General features: G+C 42.6%; 1 protein-coding gene across 1 annotated transcript in view; it reads right to left on the bottom strand.

Annotated features, from left to right (window-relative positions):
• CHN1 (chimerin 1) overlaps positions 1-13,769 on the bottom strand; it is a 155,653-nt gene that overhangs the window by 105,734 nt on the left and 36,150 nt on the right. The window contains exons 2-3 of the mRNA XM_077829933.1: positions 6,362-6,400; positions 1,712-1,767 (exon numbers count right to left, since the gene is read on the bottom strand). Coding sequence (XP_077686059.1) covers positions 1,712-1,767; positions 6,362-6,400 — 95 coding nt within the window. The remainder of the gene's footprint in view (positions 1-1,711; positions 1,768-6,361; positions 6,401-13,769) is intronic.

Below are 13,769 nucleotides of genomic sequence, written 5' to 3' on the forward strand. Positions count from 1 at the left end.
GACAGTTCTTTCCCTTTGTCCTCCAAGAAGAGACTACCTTTGCTCTGTTGAGCAGCCCTTTATATATGGGCTGCTCCAGTAAGCCTTCTCTTGATTGGCTCTCCCAATGAGCCATTTCCTGATTGGCTGGGTTCTGCGCAGCCACCCCACCACAGGCAGGGAGTAAAAAAGCACCATACCCAAATGAATGTGTGTCATTTTGAGTGATATCACAAAAAAATCCTATTGTGTTGAATACATGAAAGGAAAAATAGAAAGGTTGAGTGGAAATAAAAACTGTGAATGTAATTATTTCTGTGTGATTAAAATCTCAACTTCAATATTAATGTGTAAGCTTTCTGTACAGAAACAATAACAGCTTAGATGTTGTTTCCTTATTAGCAAACTCATTAACAGCACAAAACATTTTTTAAAACTAATTTTTCTTGCTGAGACACGTTCCATTAAAAAATTAGTCTGTCACGCTTGATCAAGATATAGCTACATGAAAGAGCGATCAACTATAGCTAAACACCTATTGCAAAAATGCAAACCTGCCAGGTTAATCATGGAAGATGAGGGTGTTTCCATTAAAATGAAGCATTTGACTCCCCTTAAATCTCTGTTTTTTATCCTAGAACTTGACAGACTATTTGGAAGAACTGCAGTTGGGCATTTGAAAGAGAGTACAGAGAAATCCCTGTTTAAGTCAGTAAAGTAATCCTCTTTGTGATCTAAGCTATAAGCTATTAATGCCCCTGACAGTACTATGCTCCATTATATTTAATGCTATGTCAATATGACAAACACATTCCAGAGATTAATTTCCTCTCTCTTGTTGCATGATAAAACTGTTGCAATTAAATCTGAACAATTCAATAACTTGCAATGGTTTAGTATGAGCAGTGTTTTGTAATATCATTTAGTGAATCAAACCCAACATTTCAGCATTCTTAAAATTGACACTGATGTTTCCCAAGTTCCTAGATGTAGCAATGGGATAGAGTTACGCATAAAAACTTACTGACATGATGTTCAATATCCATTAAAACACTCCTATATTTTAATCTACAATTTCAAAACAGTTACGAAAGAATGCTAGTCTTGTTAAACAGCATTAAAGGGACAGTATCACTTTAGGTCCTGATCCTACAATCTGAGCTATATGAGCTGACCCTCTGCACTGATGAGTATTCCCTATGCTTCAATAGGATTCCACAACTGAAGCACCAGGGCCCACACTTTCTGTCTGTTTTAGCTACTATTGCCAGTAATGCTTCTGGTGACTATTATTGAAAGATTGGGATGAGAGGAGGAATTCACTGTTCTTTCACTGTATTTATTATGTGCATTTAATAATGTAGGGACAGTCCTGGTATTTGCCCTGTACAGTCAGTTTCCCCTGTTTGTGGGCATCTTTCACACAAAAGAGGGGACAGAGAAATGTTTTATAAAAATAGAAAAGTGTAACTGTAAATAAAAATTGCTAAAGTTACCAGGTCTTTGCAGAGGGCAGATGTGGTACCTGAAAATCTTTTTAACTCTTATTTTAAATTAACCAGATTTCCAGTTGATGGTGCCCCTTTAACTTCAGCAAAAGCAATATATTCAAGCTGCCCTCTACATAATACTTCCATGTCTCCCATGTAGTAGTTGTTCAGAATGTAGCGTGTGTGTGGATGGATCTGGAGTTTGTGGACAATGTAAAGCTTTGGATCATTATAATACCCACCTCAAAAGTGCAGGTAATCCTTCTAGGATGGGTAGCTTCCTGTTGCAACTGATACACTGAGAGAAGGCAGAAGTTAAATATATTTCAGTTTTCTGCTAAACACAGAATTGTTTGTGTTAAATTATGCATTTTATAACATTAAATTTTGATTAAAAAAATACTCACTGCAAGATTTTGTGCAGAGGGATACATAAGCCAAGATATTATAATTGATTCACAATGAATCAGAAACCACTCGCTATTAGAATTCATTTAACTAACTAATTACTATGTAATAACTGGGCAAGGTGGGAAAAAAGCTAGACTTAGGCAGAAAAGAACAGAAGTTATGATCAATGCAAACTTCATTTCATAATACATCAAAAACATGTTGGTTCTACAACTCTGGTCTTCAGCAAGAGGATTCACAGTCAGTGCTGTAAGGCACTGACCACCTCCTGCACGGGGCTGCTCACCTTCAACTCCCATTGATTTCACTTGGGACTGAAGCTCTTCAGGACCTTGAAGAAGAAACTCAGAGCTTTGTAGAATCAGGCCCTCTGTCTTTATGATTGCTCACTAACCTTTCTGAGCAAACAAAATGTCGTTTATGGCTGTGAACCTATGGTCATTCAGTGGGCAGTTTCCCATAGTCAAGGCCTACAATGTAACCTATTTTAAAATGGGTACAAATACCAAAATATCTATTTTTGTTATCCTTTAAAAATTGAACCTCACCAAGACCAAGGCATTTTAAAAAGTAAGTTGTAAATTTATGATAGTAACATGCTACTGTGCTATAAAAGAGGGACATTCAGCTCCTCCTTCTAAAGTAGTGTGATTTGGCAAATCACCTTAAAAATGAGGCTGTTGATACTTATTTTATCATTACAAAAATTTTGATCTGATTAGATTTCTTTCTGAAATAGACATTGAGAGACGTAATCGTTTAAAATTAAATTAATTTTCAAACAATATTACCCGCAAAGGACTCTGATAACATGTGCTGTCACTTCTTTCATGTAACAAGAACATAAATTAGTTTATCTAATGAGATTTTATTTTATTATGCTTGGCATTTGACCATAACTATTTTTCTGACACTCATGCTTCGTTAAAATGCTAAGAAAATAAGAATCACAATGAAGAAAATGGCTAAGTGTTAGATGACAAGTAAATATTTACACTAGAGATCCTTATTCCAAAGGGGGGAAAGGGAGGAGCAACGTTTTTATCTTGATTTCATTAAAAAAAACTATTTCACCACTTTTAAAAAACTGTTTTGCAGAGATATTAAAGGTGATGTTTGCAAGTGATGAAAAAACAGCAAAATAATGTAAAATTAGCAACTTTCATTGGAAGCATGAACATTTATTTTCCTCAGGATGGACTACTCCCAGTTTCCACTATAAAAATAATATTTTATGCCACAAATGAAGAAATTATTCCCTGATCCAAATCTGATACTTGTGGAGAACTAGCTCAGATTTTATATGAAAAAATTCAGAGCAAGAGAACGGATAATTTTAGATTTGAAAATGTGATGATGGATAGTCACAAGTGACAGGCTCCGTAGAGCCCTAAAAATTCAAGGCAATCATTTCTTGCCTCACATCAACATTAGAAAGATTTTCTGAAGATGACCTTCTCCTCAAAGACTGTGCCTTTTATTCTTTGCAGGTCAGGAACACACTATGTGGTCTGTCAAGTTATAAAATGTGCTCTCTATCCTTTTCCTATAACTGCTGCATGAGAACCAAGCTATCAGCTGCTGTTTCCTTGCCGCTACTATTCCTAGTGAACTCGAATAAGACATTTCTATTCATTCATCGAGACAGCAACACAAGCAAATAATATGACTGTGTGCACTTACTTCTAATTACGGAAAATTATGAAAAACATAAGTTGCATTTACAAATGATGTGCGTTGCTTTAGCTACTGGGATAGCTGCCAACGAGGCTTTGGTGTTGTAAAGGTTGGACACCTCATTATAGATGAGGGCGTAAAATAAAATGAACGAAAAGGCAGAGTTCATTGAGTTCACAGAAGGTACAGTACTGTGATTTATTATTAATATTTGCAACTGAAAGCAAAACATACAGAACTTGGTGACAAACACTAGGTGAACAGCTGTTATGATTAATGATGTTTAATATAAAAGCTACAATGTACTCCAATTTTATTCTTTAACCATCATCTACAAGGCAAAAGCTTGCTTCAAGTCACTTTATGTGGAAGTGCCTTTATTTTAAGTGACTGGCTTGACATATGGCAAGCCACTAATGTAATAAGTTATGATTCAAAGCCACACACAGAGATTGCTTCTAGGTTCACATGCAGACTGAGGTTCCAACCACCACAATTATGTGACAGCAGTTGAATGGGTTGGAGATTGTTACTCATGTTCAGTTCCTTCACATTAAACTATCTAAAGAGAAGATCAAAGACAGCTGGGAGAAAATCTTTAGCATTTTTCCCTATCCTTGCTGCTTATTTTTCATTCATTTCAATTAATTTAAAATAAGTTTTAAAAGGTTCTGAAGTTGCTAACATTTTAAGGCTTATGCAGTGTTGTCAACCCTCTTGAATTTCTCATGAGTCTCACAATATTAGATGTTTTAGTTAAAGGCTCAGCGTCTGGAAACTAGAGATTATACAAGAATCTCAGCTTTTGGGATTTTTTAAAAAAATCTAAGTTTCTAGTCTTCATGGCAACAGAGAAAAGCTTGAAACTATTACTTGAGTTCATCTTAAATGCTCAGAAACCAGATGGCAAGTAAAAAAACCCCAACACTAATGTTTTGGGGGTTTTGAGGCACGACTCATGATTTTTGAATGTTTGGGGTTGGCAATGCTGTCTACAAAGTAAGTGCCTGTTGTAACAGAAACATCCAATATCTGCAGGACTCATGGAAACTGAAAGTGAATGTTTCAGAAAAGATGGAAGTTCTGTGCATTTAGACCTAGAATATATACTGTAGAGCAGTGGTTCTCAAACTATTGTACTGGTGACCCCTTTCACATAGCAAGTCTCCAAGTACGATCCCCCTTATAAATTAAAAAACTTGTTTATATATTTAACACTATTACAAATGCTGGAGGGTTTGGGGTTGAGGCTGACAGCTCGTGCCCCCCATGTAATAATCTTGCGATCCCCTGAGGGGTCCCAACCCCCAGTTTGAGAACCTCTGCTGTAGAGAATAATCCTGCATTATCAAAGTCATTAACTAAATGATTCAAAAGGTCTTTTCTTCCTCTCATCTCTATTATATATTTTCAGTTGATAAGAACTATTTTAATCCAGTCTCTATAAACTTTAGTAACATCTTACACTTCAAAAATAATAAATTTTTTTGTCAAAGGTTTAACACAAACTTAAAACCTTAAACTCAGTAGAACAGATTCTATGATGTGCAGTAATTTTGAAATAAATGCATTCTTTTGGACGCTGGATCATAAGTCCCAATTTACACAGGTGAATTCTTTCATTATGTTAAGTGCTGCTTTAATGTGTCTTTGGTAGTGCTGTTGCTAGCCCGTTTGGGGCCCAAAGCAGGAATAGTTTGTGGGGGGCCCTACACAAACAACACATACTAATAATTAATAGGGAGTCCCTTGAGGTGCTTGGGGCACTAGGCAATTGCTTAGTCTGCTTATGCCTCGTGCTGGCTCTAGTCTTTGGACATGGTCTCAGAAGGACATCTAGCCTCAAAAATATGTCAGAAAATGTAGAGTTAGAGGCATTTTAAAAGTAGTTGTGTAGCCACACACACACACACTCACTCTGAAAATCTGCTGTTAAATAAAAGGTGATTCTTTCTGCCAATCCCTCACAGCTTCACCAAGCCCACTGCCTCCCCCTTATGCATACAGGCAAGGAAGCAGAAGTTACAGGTGGGGCATCCTAACAGCAGTTTCACTTTTCCTTTTCCAGTGCATCACTTCTCGTGTTCATTCATCTCAGTCTCTTTCAGCCTCAGTTACAATGTGTGTAGAAAGGTAATTCTGTTTCATGGAGGATTTAGATATTTCTAAATCTGGTTTCATTTTGATTAGGAACGAAACCCAAAAACTTTGAAACTGTCCTTGAAAGGGAGGGAATGGACCCTTGGCTCTGGGGCAGGCAGCCTGATGGGTTGCCCTGAAGCTGCAGACCCAGGAAGCTCTGAAGTTCTTGTCCCAGAGCTGACTGCATGGCTGGATTCCATCAGAACATTGGTGAAATGTCCTGATTTCGCTGAATCGGCAAATTCAGAACAAACTTTTTCAGCTATTTCTAGTCTCAACTCCAGTGGTGCATGTGGTTAAGGCGCCTTAAAATGTTCCCATGTGATATCAGGCTTTTACATGCAAGAATCCAGGTCACTAACGCCCTAAGGAACTACACCAGCAGGCCATACCTGTGCAAGTAGTCTCATTGACATTAATGGGAACACTCATGTGAACAAGGTTTACAAAATCCAACCCCAGGGACTGTACAGCTGCACTTGGCCTTTGGTATCAAGGAGTGCAAGTGTCTCCAAATGACAACATTCCCTGCTATTCTTCATATTAATGCACAATGTTTCTTGAGCTTATATCTCGATGAACATATTTCAATTGTTGTAAAAGTACTAGAAATGAAAGGTTTTTGTATCAACATTTTTAAAAAAATCTGTTTGAATACTTACAGTAAGATTTCCAAACAGGTGGTCGGTATTCATCAGTATCTGAAAGAATAATGACACTTATCTAAATACACTATTAAAAACAAGGTAAACGCATTCCAGCAGAAGCATTAATAAATTCAGCAAGATAACTGTACAAAAATCTAGCTGCAGTATATTTTAATACTATTGGCATTTTAAAAACTACAAAAAGGGAGGTATAAAAAATGAATGCAAGTGCAAAGACTCTTCTCTTCTTTATTTAGAAATCTGTAAAGGTATTTTTCAAAACAAGATGGAAGAAGAGCAATAGAATACCACTTGGCAAGATGGCCAATTTACATAGAACCCTAATGCTACTATAAATAGAAGAACAAAATTGGGAAGAAAAAGCACAATGTTTTCTTTAAATATGCTTTTTTAAAAAAGTTTATATTAGAAAATAATATTTCCTTAAAGACATTTAACTTAAGATCAGATCAATCAACTTTCATTCCAACTATTAATGACCCAGTCCTTCTCTGAAGTGTTTTGGAATTGTGTATCCCTTTCCATAGTTTGTGAGCTCTCTAGTAGAGTTTACTGTATTCTGTGTTTGTTTTAGAAGACGGTGTCTCAAGAGGGCGCAAAAGCTATGTAAAGAGATACTACATTCTTCCACTGAAATCAGAGGCCAAACTCCTATAGACGTCAATGCTAGCAGAATCAGGCCCTAAATTTGTTAAAGCAAGAGAACTGTAAGGTATCAATCTGTATAAGAAGCAATGTTGTAACTTTATTCTACTGAGATCGCTCTTCTTTTTCAAATCTTCTAATTACATTGATCTCAGCTAATCCATGATTTGCAATCTGATACACTTCACAGCATATAAGTAATATTGAAGAAGTTGCAAAAAACTTGCATTCCTTTTATACTGAGTACAAGCTCCAGACAGGAAAATTATCAGATGCTGTAATGATACCACATGAGCTTGTCTGCAAATGGAAATCTTGCAAACCTCAAACTTTAGTTCTTGTCGTGTACTTTGGAGTTTGTCATAAAAATAAATTGGTTTTCTAGGTTCTGTCTGTCTTGTGACTTGCTGACAACTTACCAGATGTTTTAAGTTACAATGTTCTGTGAAAAAATAGGGCTAGATTCTGGCCCTCATTGCAGCCGCTTTGTGCCAGTCCTCTACTCCAGTGGTTCCCAAACTTGTTCCGCTGCTTGTGCAGCGAAAGCCCCTGGTGGGCTGGGCCGGTTTGTTTACCTGCTGCGTCCACAGGTTCAGCCGATCACGGCTCCCAGTGGCCGCGGTTCGCTGCTCCAGGCCAATGGGAGCTGCTGGAAGCAGCGCGGGTTGAGGGACGTACTGACCGCCGCTTCCAGCAGCTCCCATTGGCCTGGAGCAGCGAACCGCAGCCACTGGGAGCCGCTATCGGCCAAACCTGCAGATGTGGCAAGTAAACAAACCGGCCCAGCCCACCAGGGGCTTTCAATACACAAGTGGCAGAACAAGTCTGGGAACCACTGCTCTACTCCTATCATGTACCCCCTAACTTTGGTTTTGATCCCATGAGCTACTGATCCTACAAGATGATGAGCTACCTCACCTCCCATTGCAGTTGATTGGAGTCAGTGGCACTCCGCATGTTGCAGGATCTATGAAACACAACCACACTTGAGTGTAGATGCCAGTGTCTTCTGCTACACCACAACCTTTGGTAGGCAAATATCTGCTGGCACTGATGCTGTCTGATGCCGCAAACATACCCACTTAACTTCTGACTATCATCAGAAGATGTTTGTTTAAAAGATGTGTGCTTGTTCAAACAGAAGTTAATTCATGGAAGTCCTATGGCCTGTGTTATTCAGGTCAGACTAGATCACCACAATGGTCCATTCTGGCCTTATAATCTATGTATCTGACTACATTCGAGACCTCTTCTTTGAGCCTTGTAGTGACAGACATCTTCACTCTGGCATCATCCATCCACCTTTCAGGGATTCTACCATAGAACTTGAGGCTGGGAAAGTCTTAGGCTTGCATTCCCTTAGGGTATGGCACTTACTTCCTGTGGATATTTATCTTAAACCACCCCTTCCCCATTCAGAAACATCTGTAAACACTTCTAATTCAGGAATGTTTTCTATTTTAATTGCTATCAGCTGTGGATGGTAACTGCTCCACCTTGCACTTTCCACCATATTTGTATAGCTGTCATTTTGTCTGGCTTTTTATGATCTATCTTGTGTGACATTTTAATTACTATATATGACTATCATATATTAATTGCTTATAGAGTGCCTCAAGTGCCTTGGTATCAGGACCATTTATAATTAAGATTGTTATTAATAAGTGAGCATCCGGGTCAGATAAATAGATCCCCAAAATCCCATTAGCCAAATCCCCAAGAGATCATGCAGACATGCTACCATCTCGTGGTTGCCGGCCTTGTGTCTCACAATAGCACGGAGGTTTTCAGCTGTCCACCTTATGCTGTGTCATTGAAAGATCATCATCAGTAGACACACTAAGGGTATGTCTACACTACGGAATAAGGTCGAATTTATAGAAGTCGTTTTTTTAGAAATCGGTTTTATATATTCGAGTGTGTGTGTCCCCACAGAAAATACTCTAAGTGCATTAATTGCATTAACTCGGTGGAGTGCTTCCACAGTACCGAGGCTAGAGTTGCCTTCCGGAGCATTGCACTGTGGATAGCTATCCCACAGTTCCCGCAGTCTCTGCTGCCCATTGGAATTCTGGGTTGAGATCCCAATGCCTGATGGGGCTAAAACATTGTCGCGGGTGGCTCTGGGTACATATCATCAGGCCCCCGTTCCCTCCCTCCCACCGTGAAAGCAAGGGCAGACAATCATTTCGCGCCTTTTTTCCTGAGTTACCTGTGCAGACGCCATACCATGGCAAGCACGGAGCCCGCTCAGGTAACCGTCACCCTATGTCTCCTGGGTGCTGGCAGACGCGGTACGGCATTGCTACACAGTAGCAGCAACCCCTTGCCTTGTGGCAGCAGACGGTACAGTACGACTGGTAGCCGTCATCGTCATGTCTGAGGTGCTCCTGGCCATGTCGGCTGGGAGCGCCTGGGCAGACATGGGCGCAGGGACTAAATTTGGAGTGACTTGACCAGGTCATTCTCTTTAGTCCTGCAGTCAGCCCTATTGAACCGTCTTATGGTGAGCAGGCAGGCGATACGGATTGCTAGCAGTCGTACTGTACCATCTTCTGTTGGGCAGGCAAGAGATGAGGATGGCTAGCAGTCATACTGTACCATCTTCTGCCGAGCAGCCATGAGATGTGGATGGCATGCAGTCCTTCTGCACCGTCTGCTGCCAGCCAAAGATGTAAAAGACAGATGGAGTGGATCAAAACAAGAAATAGACCAGATTTGTTCTTTATTCATTTGCTCCCCTCTCCCCACCCCCCTGTCTAGGGGACTCATTCCTCTAGGTCACACTGCAGTCACTCACAGAGAAGGTGCAGCGAGGTAAATCTAGCCATGTACCAATCAGAGGCCAGGCTAACCTCTTTGTTCCAATAAGAACAATAATTTAGGTGCACCATTTCTTATTGGAACCCTCCGTGAAGTCCTGCCTGAAATACTCATTGATGTAAAGCCACCCCCTTTGTTGATTTTAGCTCCCTGAAGCCAACCCTGTAAGCCGTGTCATCAGTCGCCCCTCCCTCCGTCAGAGCAACGGCAGACAATCATTCCGCGCCTTTTTTCTGTGCGGACTCCATACCAAGGCAAGCATGGAGGCCGCTCAGCTCACTTTGGCAATTAGGAGCACATTAAACACTACACGCATTATCCAGCAGTATATGCAGCACCAGAACCTGGCAAAGCGATACCGGGCAAGGAGGCGACGTCAGTGCGGTCACGTGAGTGATCAGGACATGGACACAGATTTCTCTGAAAGCATGGGCTCTGCCAATGCATGCATCATGGTGCTAATGGGGCAGGTTCATGCTGTGGAACGCTGATTCTGGGCTCGGGAAACAAGCACAGACTGGTGGGACCGCATAGTGTTGCAGGTCTGGGACGATTCCCAGTGGCTGCGAAACTTTCGCATGCGTAAGGGCACTTTCATGGAACTTTGTGACTTGCTTTCCCCTACCCTGAGGCGCATGAATACCAAGATGAGAGCAGCCCTCACAGTTGAGAAGCGAGTGGCAATAGCTCTGTGGAAGCTTGCAACGCCAGACAGCTACTGGTCAGTTGGGAATCAATTTGGAGTGGGCAAATCTACTGTTGGGGCTGCTGTGATGCAAGTAGCCAACGCAATCAAAGATCTGCTGATATCAAGGGTAGTGACCCTGGGAAATGTGCAGGTCATAGTGGATGGCTTTGCTGCAATGGGATTCCCTAACTGTGGTGGGGCTATAGACGGAACCCATATCCCTATTTTGGCACCAGAGCACCAAGCCGCTGAGTACATAAACCGCAAGGGGTACTTTTCAATAGTGCTGCAAGCACTGGTGGATCACAAGGGACGTTTCACCAACATCAACGTGGGATGGCCGGGAAAGGTACATGACGCTCGCATCTTCAGGAACTCTGGTCTGTTTCAAAAGCTGCAGAAAGGGACTTTATTCCCAGACGAGAAAATAACTGTTGGGGATGTTGAAATGCCTATAGTTATCCTTGGGGACCCAGCCTACCCCTTAATGCCATGGCTCATGAAGCCGTACACAGGCAGCCTGGACAGTAGTCAGGAGCTGTTCAACTACAGGCTGAGCAAGTGCAGAATGGTGGTAGAATGTGCATTTGGATGTTTAAAGGCGCACTGGCGCAGTTTACTGACTCGCTTAGACCTCAGCGAAACCAATATTCCCACTGTTATTACTGCTTGCTGTGTGCTCCACAATATCTGTGAGAGTAAGGGGGAGACGTTTATGGCGGGGTGGGAGGTTGAGGCAAATCGCCTGGCTGCTGGTTATGCGCAGCCAGACACCAGGGCGGTTAGAAGAGCACAGGAGGGCGCGGTACACATCAGAGAAGCTTTGAAAACCAGTTTCATGACTGGCCAGGCTACGGTGTGAAAGTTCTGTTTGTTTCTCCTTGATGAAACCGCCCGCCCCTTGGTTCACTCTACTTCCCTGTAAGCTAACCACCCTCCCCTCCTCCCTTCAATCACCGCTTGCAGAGGCAATAAAGTCATTGTTGCTTCACATTCATGCATTCTTTATTCATTCATCACACAAATAGGGGGATGACTACCAAGGTAGCCCAGGAGGGGTGGTGGAGGAGGGAAGGAAAATGCCACACAGCACTTTAAAAGTTTACAACTTTAAAATTTATTGAATGACAGCCTTCTGTTGCTTGGGCAATCCTCTGTGGTGGAGTGGCTGGTTGGCCGGAGGCCCCCCCACCGCGTTCTTGGGCGTCTGGGTGTGGAGGCTATGGAACTTGGGGAGGAGGGCGGTTGGTTACACAGGGGCTGTAGTGGCAGTCTGTGCTCCAGCTGCCTTTGCTGCAGCTCAGCCATACACTGGAGCATACTGGTTTGGTCCTCCAGCAGCCCCATCATTGAATCCTGCCTCCTCTCATCACGCTGCCGCCACATTTGAGCTTCAGCCCTGTCTTCAGCCTGCCACTTACTCTCTTCAGCCTGCCACCTCTCCTCCCGGTCATTTTGTGCTGTAATAATGTCATTTTCCTGTACTCTGACATTATTTGCCTCCACGCATTCGTCTGTGCTCTGTCAGTGTGAGAGGACAGCATGAGCTCGGCGAACATTTCATCGTGAGTGCGTTTTTTTTCTTTCTAAGCTTCACTAGCCTCTGGGAAGGAGAAGATCCTGTGATCATTGAAACACATGTAGCTGGTGGAGAAAAAAAAAGGGACAGCGGTATTTAAAAAGACACATTTTATAAAACAGTGGCTACACTCTTCCAGGGTAAACCTTGCTGTTAACATTACATACATAGCACATGTGCTTTCGTTACAAGGTCGCATTTTGCCTCCCCCCACCACGTGGCTACCCCCTCAACCTTCCCCCCTCCCTGTGGCTAACAGCGGGGAACATTTCTGTTTAGCCACAGGCAAACAGCCCAGCAGAAATGGGCTCCTCTGAGTGTCCCCTGAAGGAAAGCACTCTATTTCAACCAGGTGACCATGAATTATATCTCACTCTCCTGAGGATAACACAGAGAGATAAAAAACGGATGTTGTTTGAACGCCAGCAAACATACACTGCAATGCTTTGTTGTACAATGATTCCCGAGTATGTGTTACTGGCCTGGAGTGGTAAAGTGTCCTACCATGAAGGACGCAATAAGGCTGCCCTCCCCAGAAACCTTTTGCAAAGGCTTTGGGAGTACATCCAGGAGAACCGCGAATGCCAGGGCAAAGTAATCCTTTCACATGCTTGCTTTTAAACCATGTATAGTATTTTAAAAGGTACACTCACTGGAGGTCCCTTCTCCGCCTGCTGGGTCCAGGAGGCAGCCTTGGGTGGGTTCGGGAGGTACTGGCTCCAGGTCCAGGGTGAGAAACAGTTCCTGGCTGTCGGGAAAACCGGTTTCTCCGCTTGCTTGCTGTGAGCTATCTACAACCTCATCATCATCATCATCATCATCATCTTCGTCCCCAAAACCTGCTTCCGTATTGCCTCCATCTCCATTGAAGGAGTCAAACAACATGGCTGGGGTAGTGGTGGCTGAACCCCCTAAAATGGCATGCTGCTCATCATAGAAGCGGCATGTTTGGGGCTCTGACCCGGAGCGGCCATTTGCCTCTCTGGTTTTCTGGTAGGCTTGCCTCAGCTCCTTCAGTTTCACGCGGCACTGCTTCGGGTCCCTGTTATGGCCTCTGTCCTTCATGCCCTGGGAGATTTTGACAAAGGTTTTGGCATTTCGAAAACTGGAACGGAGTTCTGATAGCACGGATTCCTCTCCCCAAACAGCGATCAGATCCCGTACCTCCCGTTCGGTCCATGCTGGAGCTCTTTTGCGATTCTGGGACTCCATCATGGTCACCTCTGCTGATGAGCTCTGCATGGTCACCTGCAGCTTGCCACGCTGGCCAAACAGGAAATGAGATTCAAAAGTTCGCGGTCCTTTTCCTGTCTACCTGGCCAGTGCATCTGAGTTGAGAGTGCTGTCCAGAGCGGTCACGATGGAGCACTCTGGGATAGCTCCCGGAGGCCAATACTGTTGAATTGTGTCCACAGTACCCCAAATTCGAGCCGGCAAGGCTGATTTAAGCACGAATCCACTTGTCAGGGGTGGAGTAAGGAAATCGATTTTAAGAGCCCTTTAAGTCGAAATAAAGGGCTTCATCGTGTGGACGGGTGCAGGTTTACATCGATTTAATGCTGCTAAATTCGACCTAAAGTCCTAGTGTAGACCAGGGCTAAGGAATATCCATTTCTAATTTTTATTTTATTTTAAGTTAAAGCAGTGTTAGGGGATGCATGGTAGGA

The sequence above is a fragment of the Eretmochelys imbricata genome, chromosome 11 (genome assembly GCF_965152235.1).
Source record: "Eretmochelys imbricata isolate rEreImb1 chromosome 11, rEreImb1.hap1, whole genome shotgun sequence".
Taxonomy (NCBI): Eukaryota; Metazoa; Chordata; order Testudines; family Cheloniidae; genus Eretmochelys; species Eretmochelys imbricata.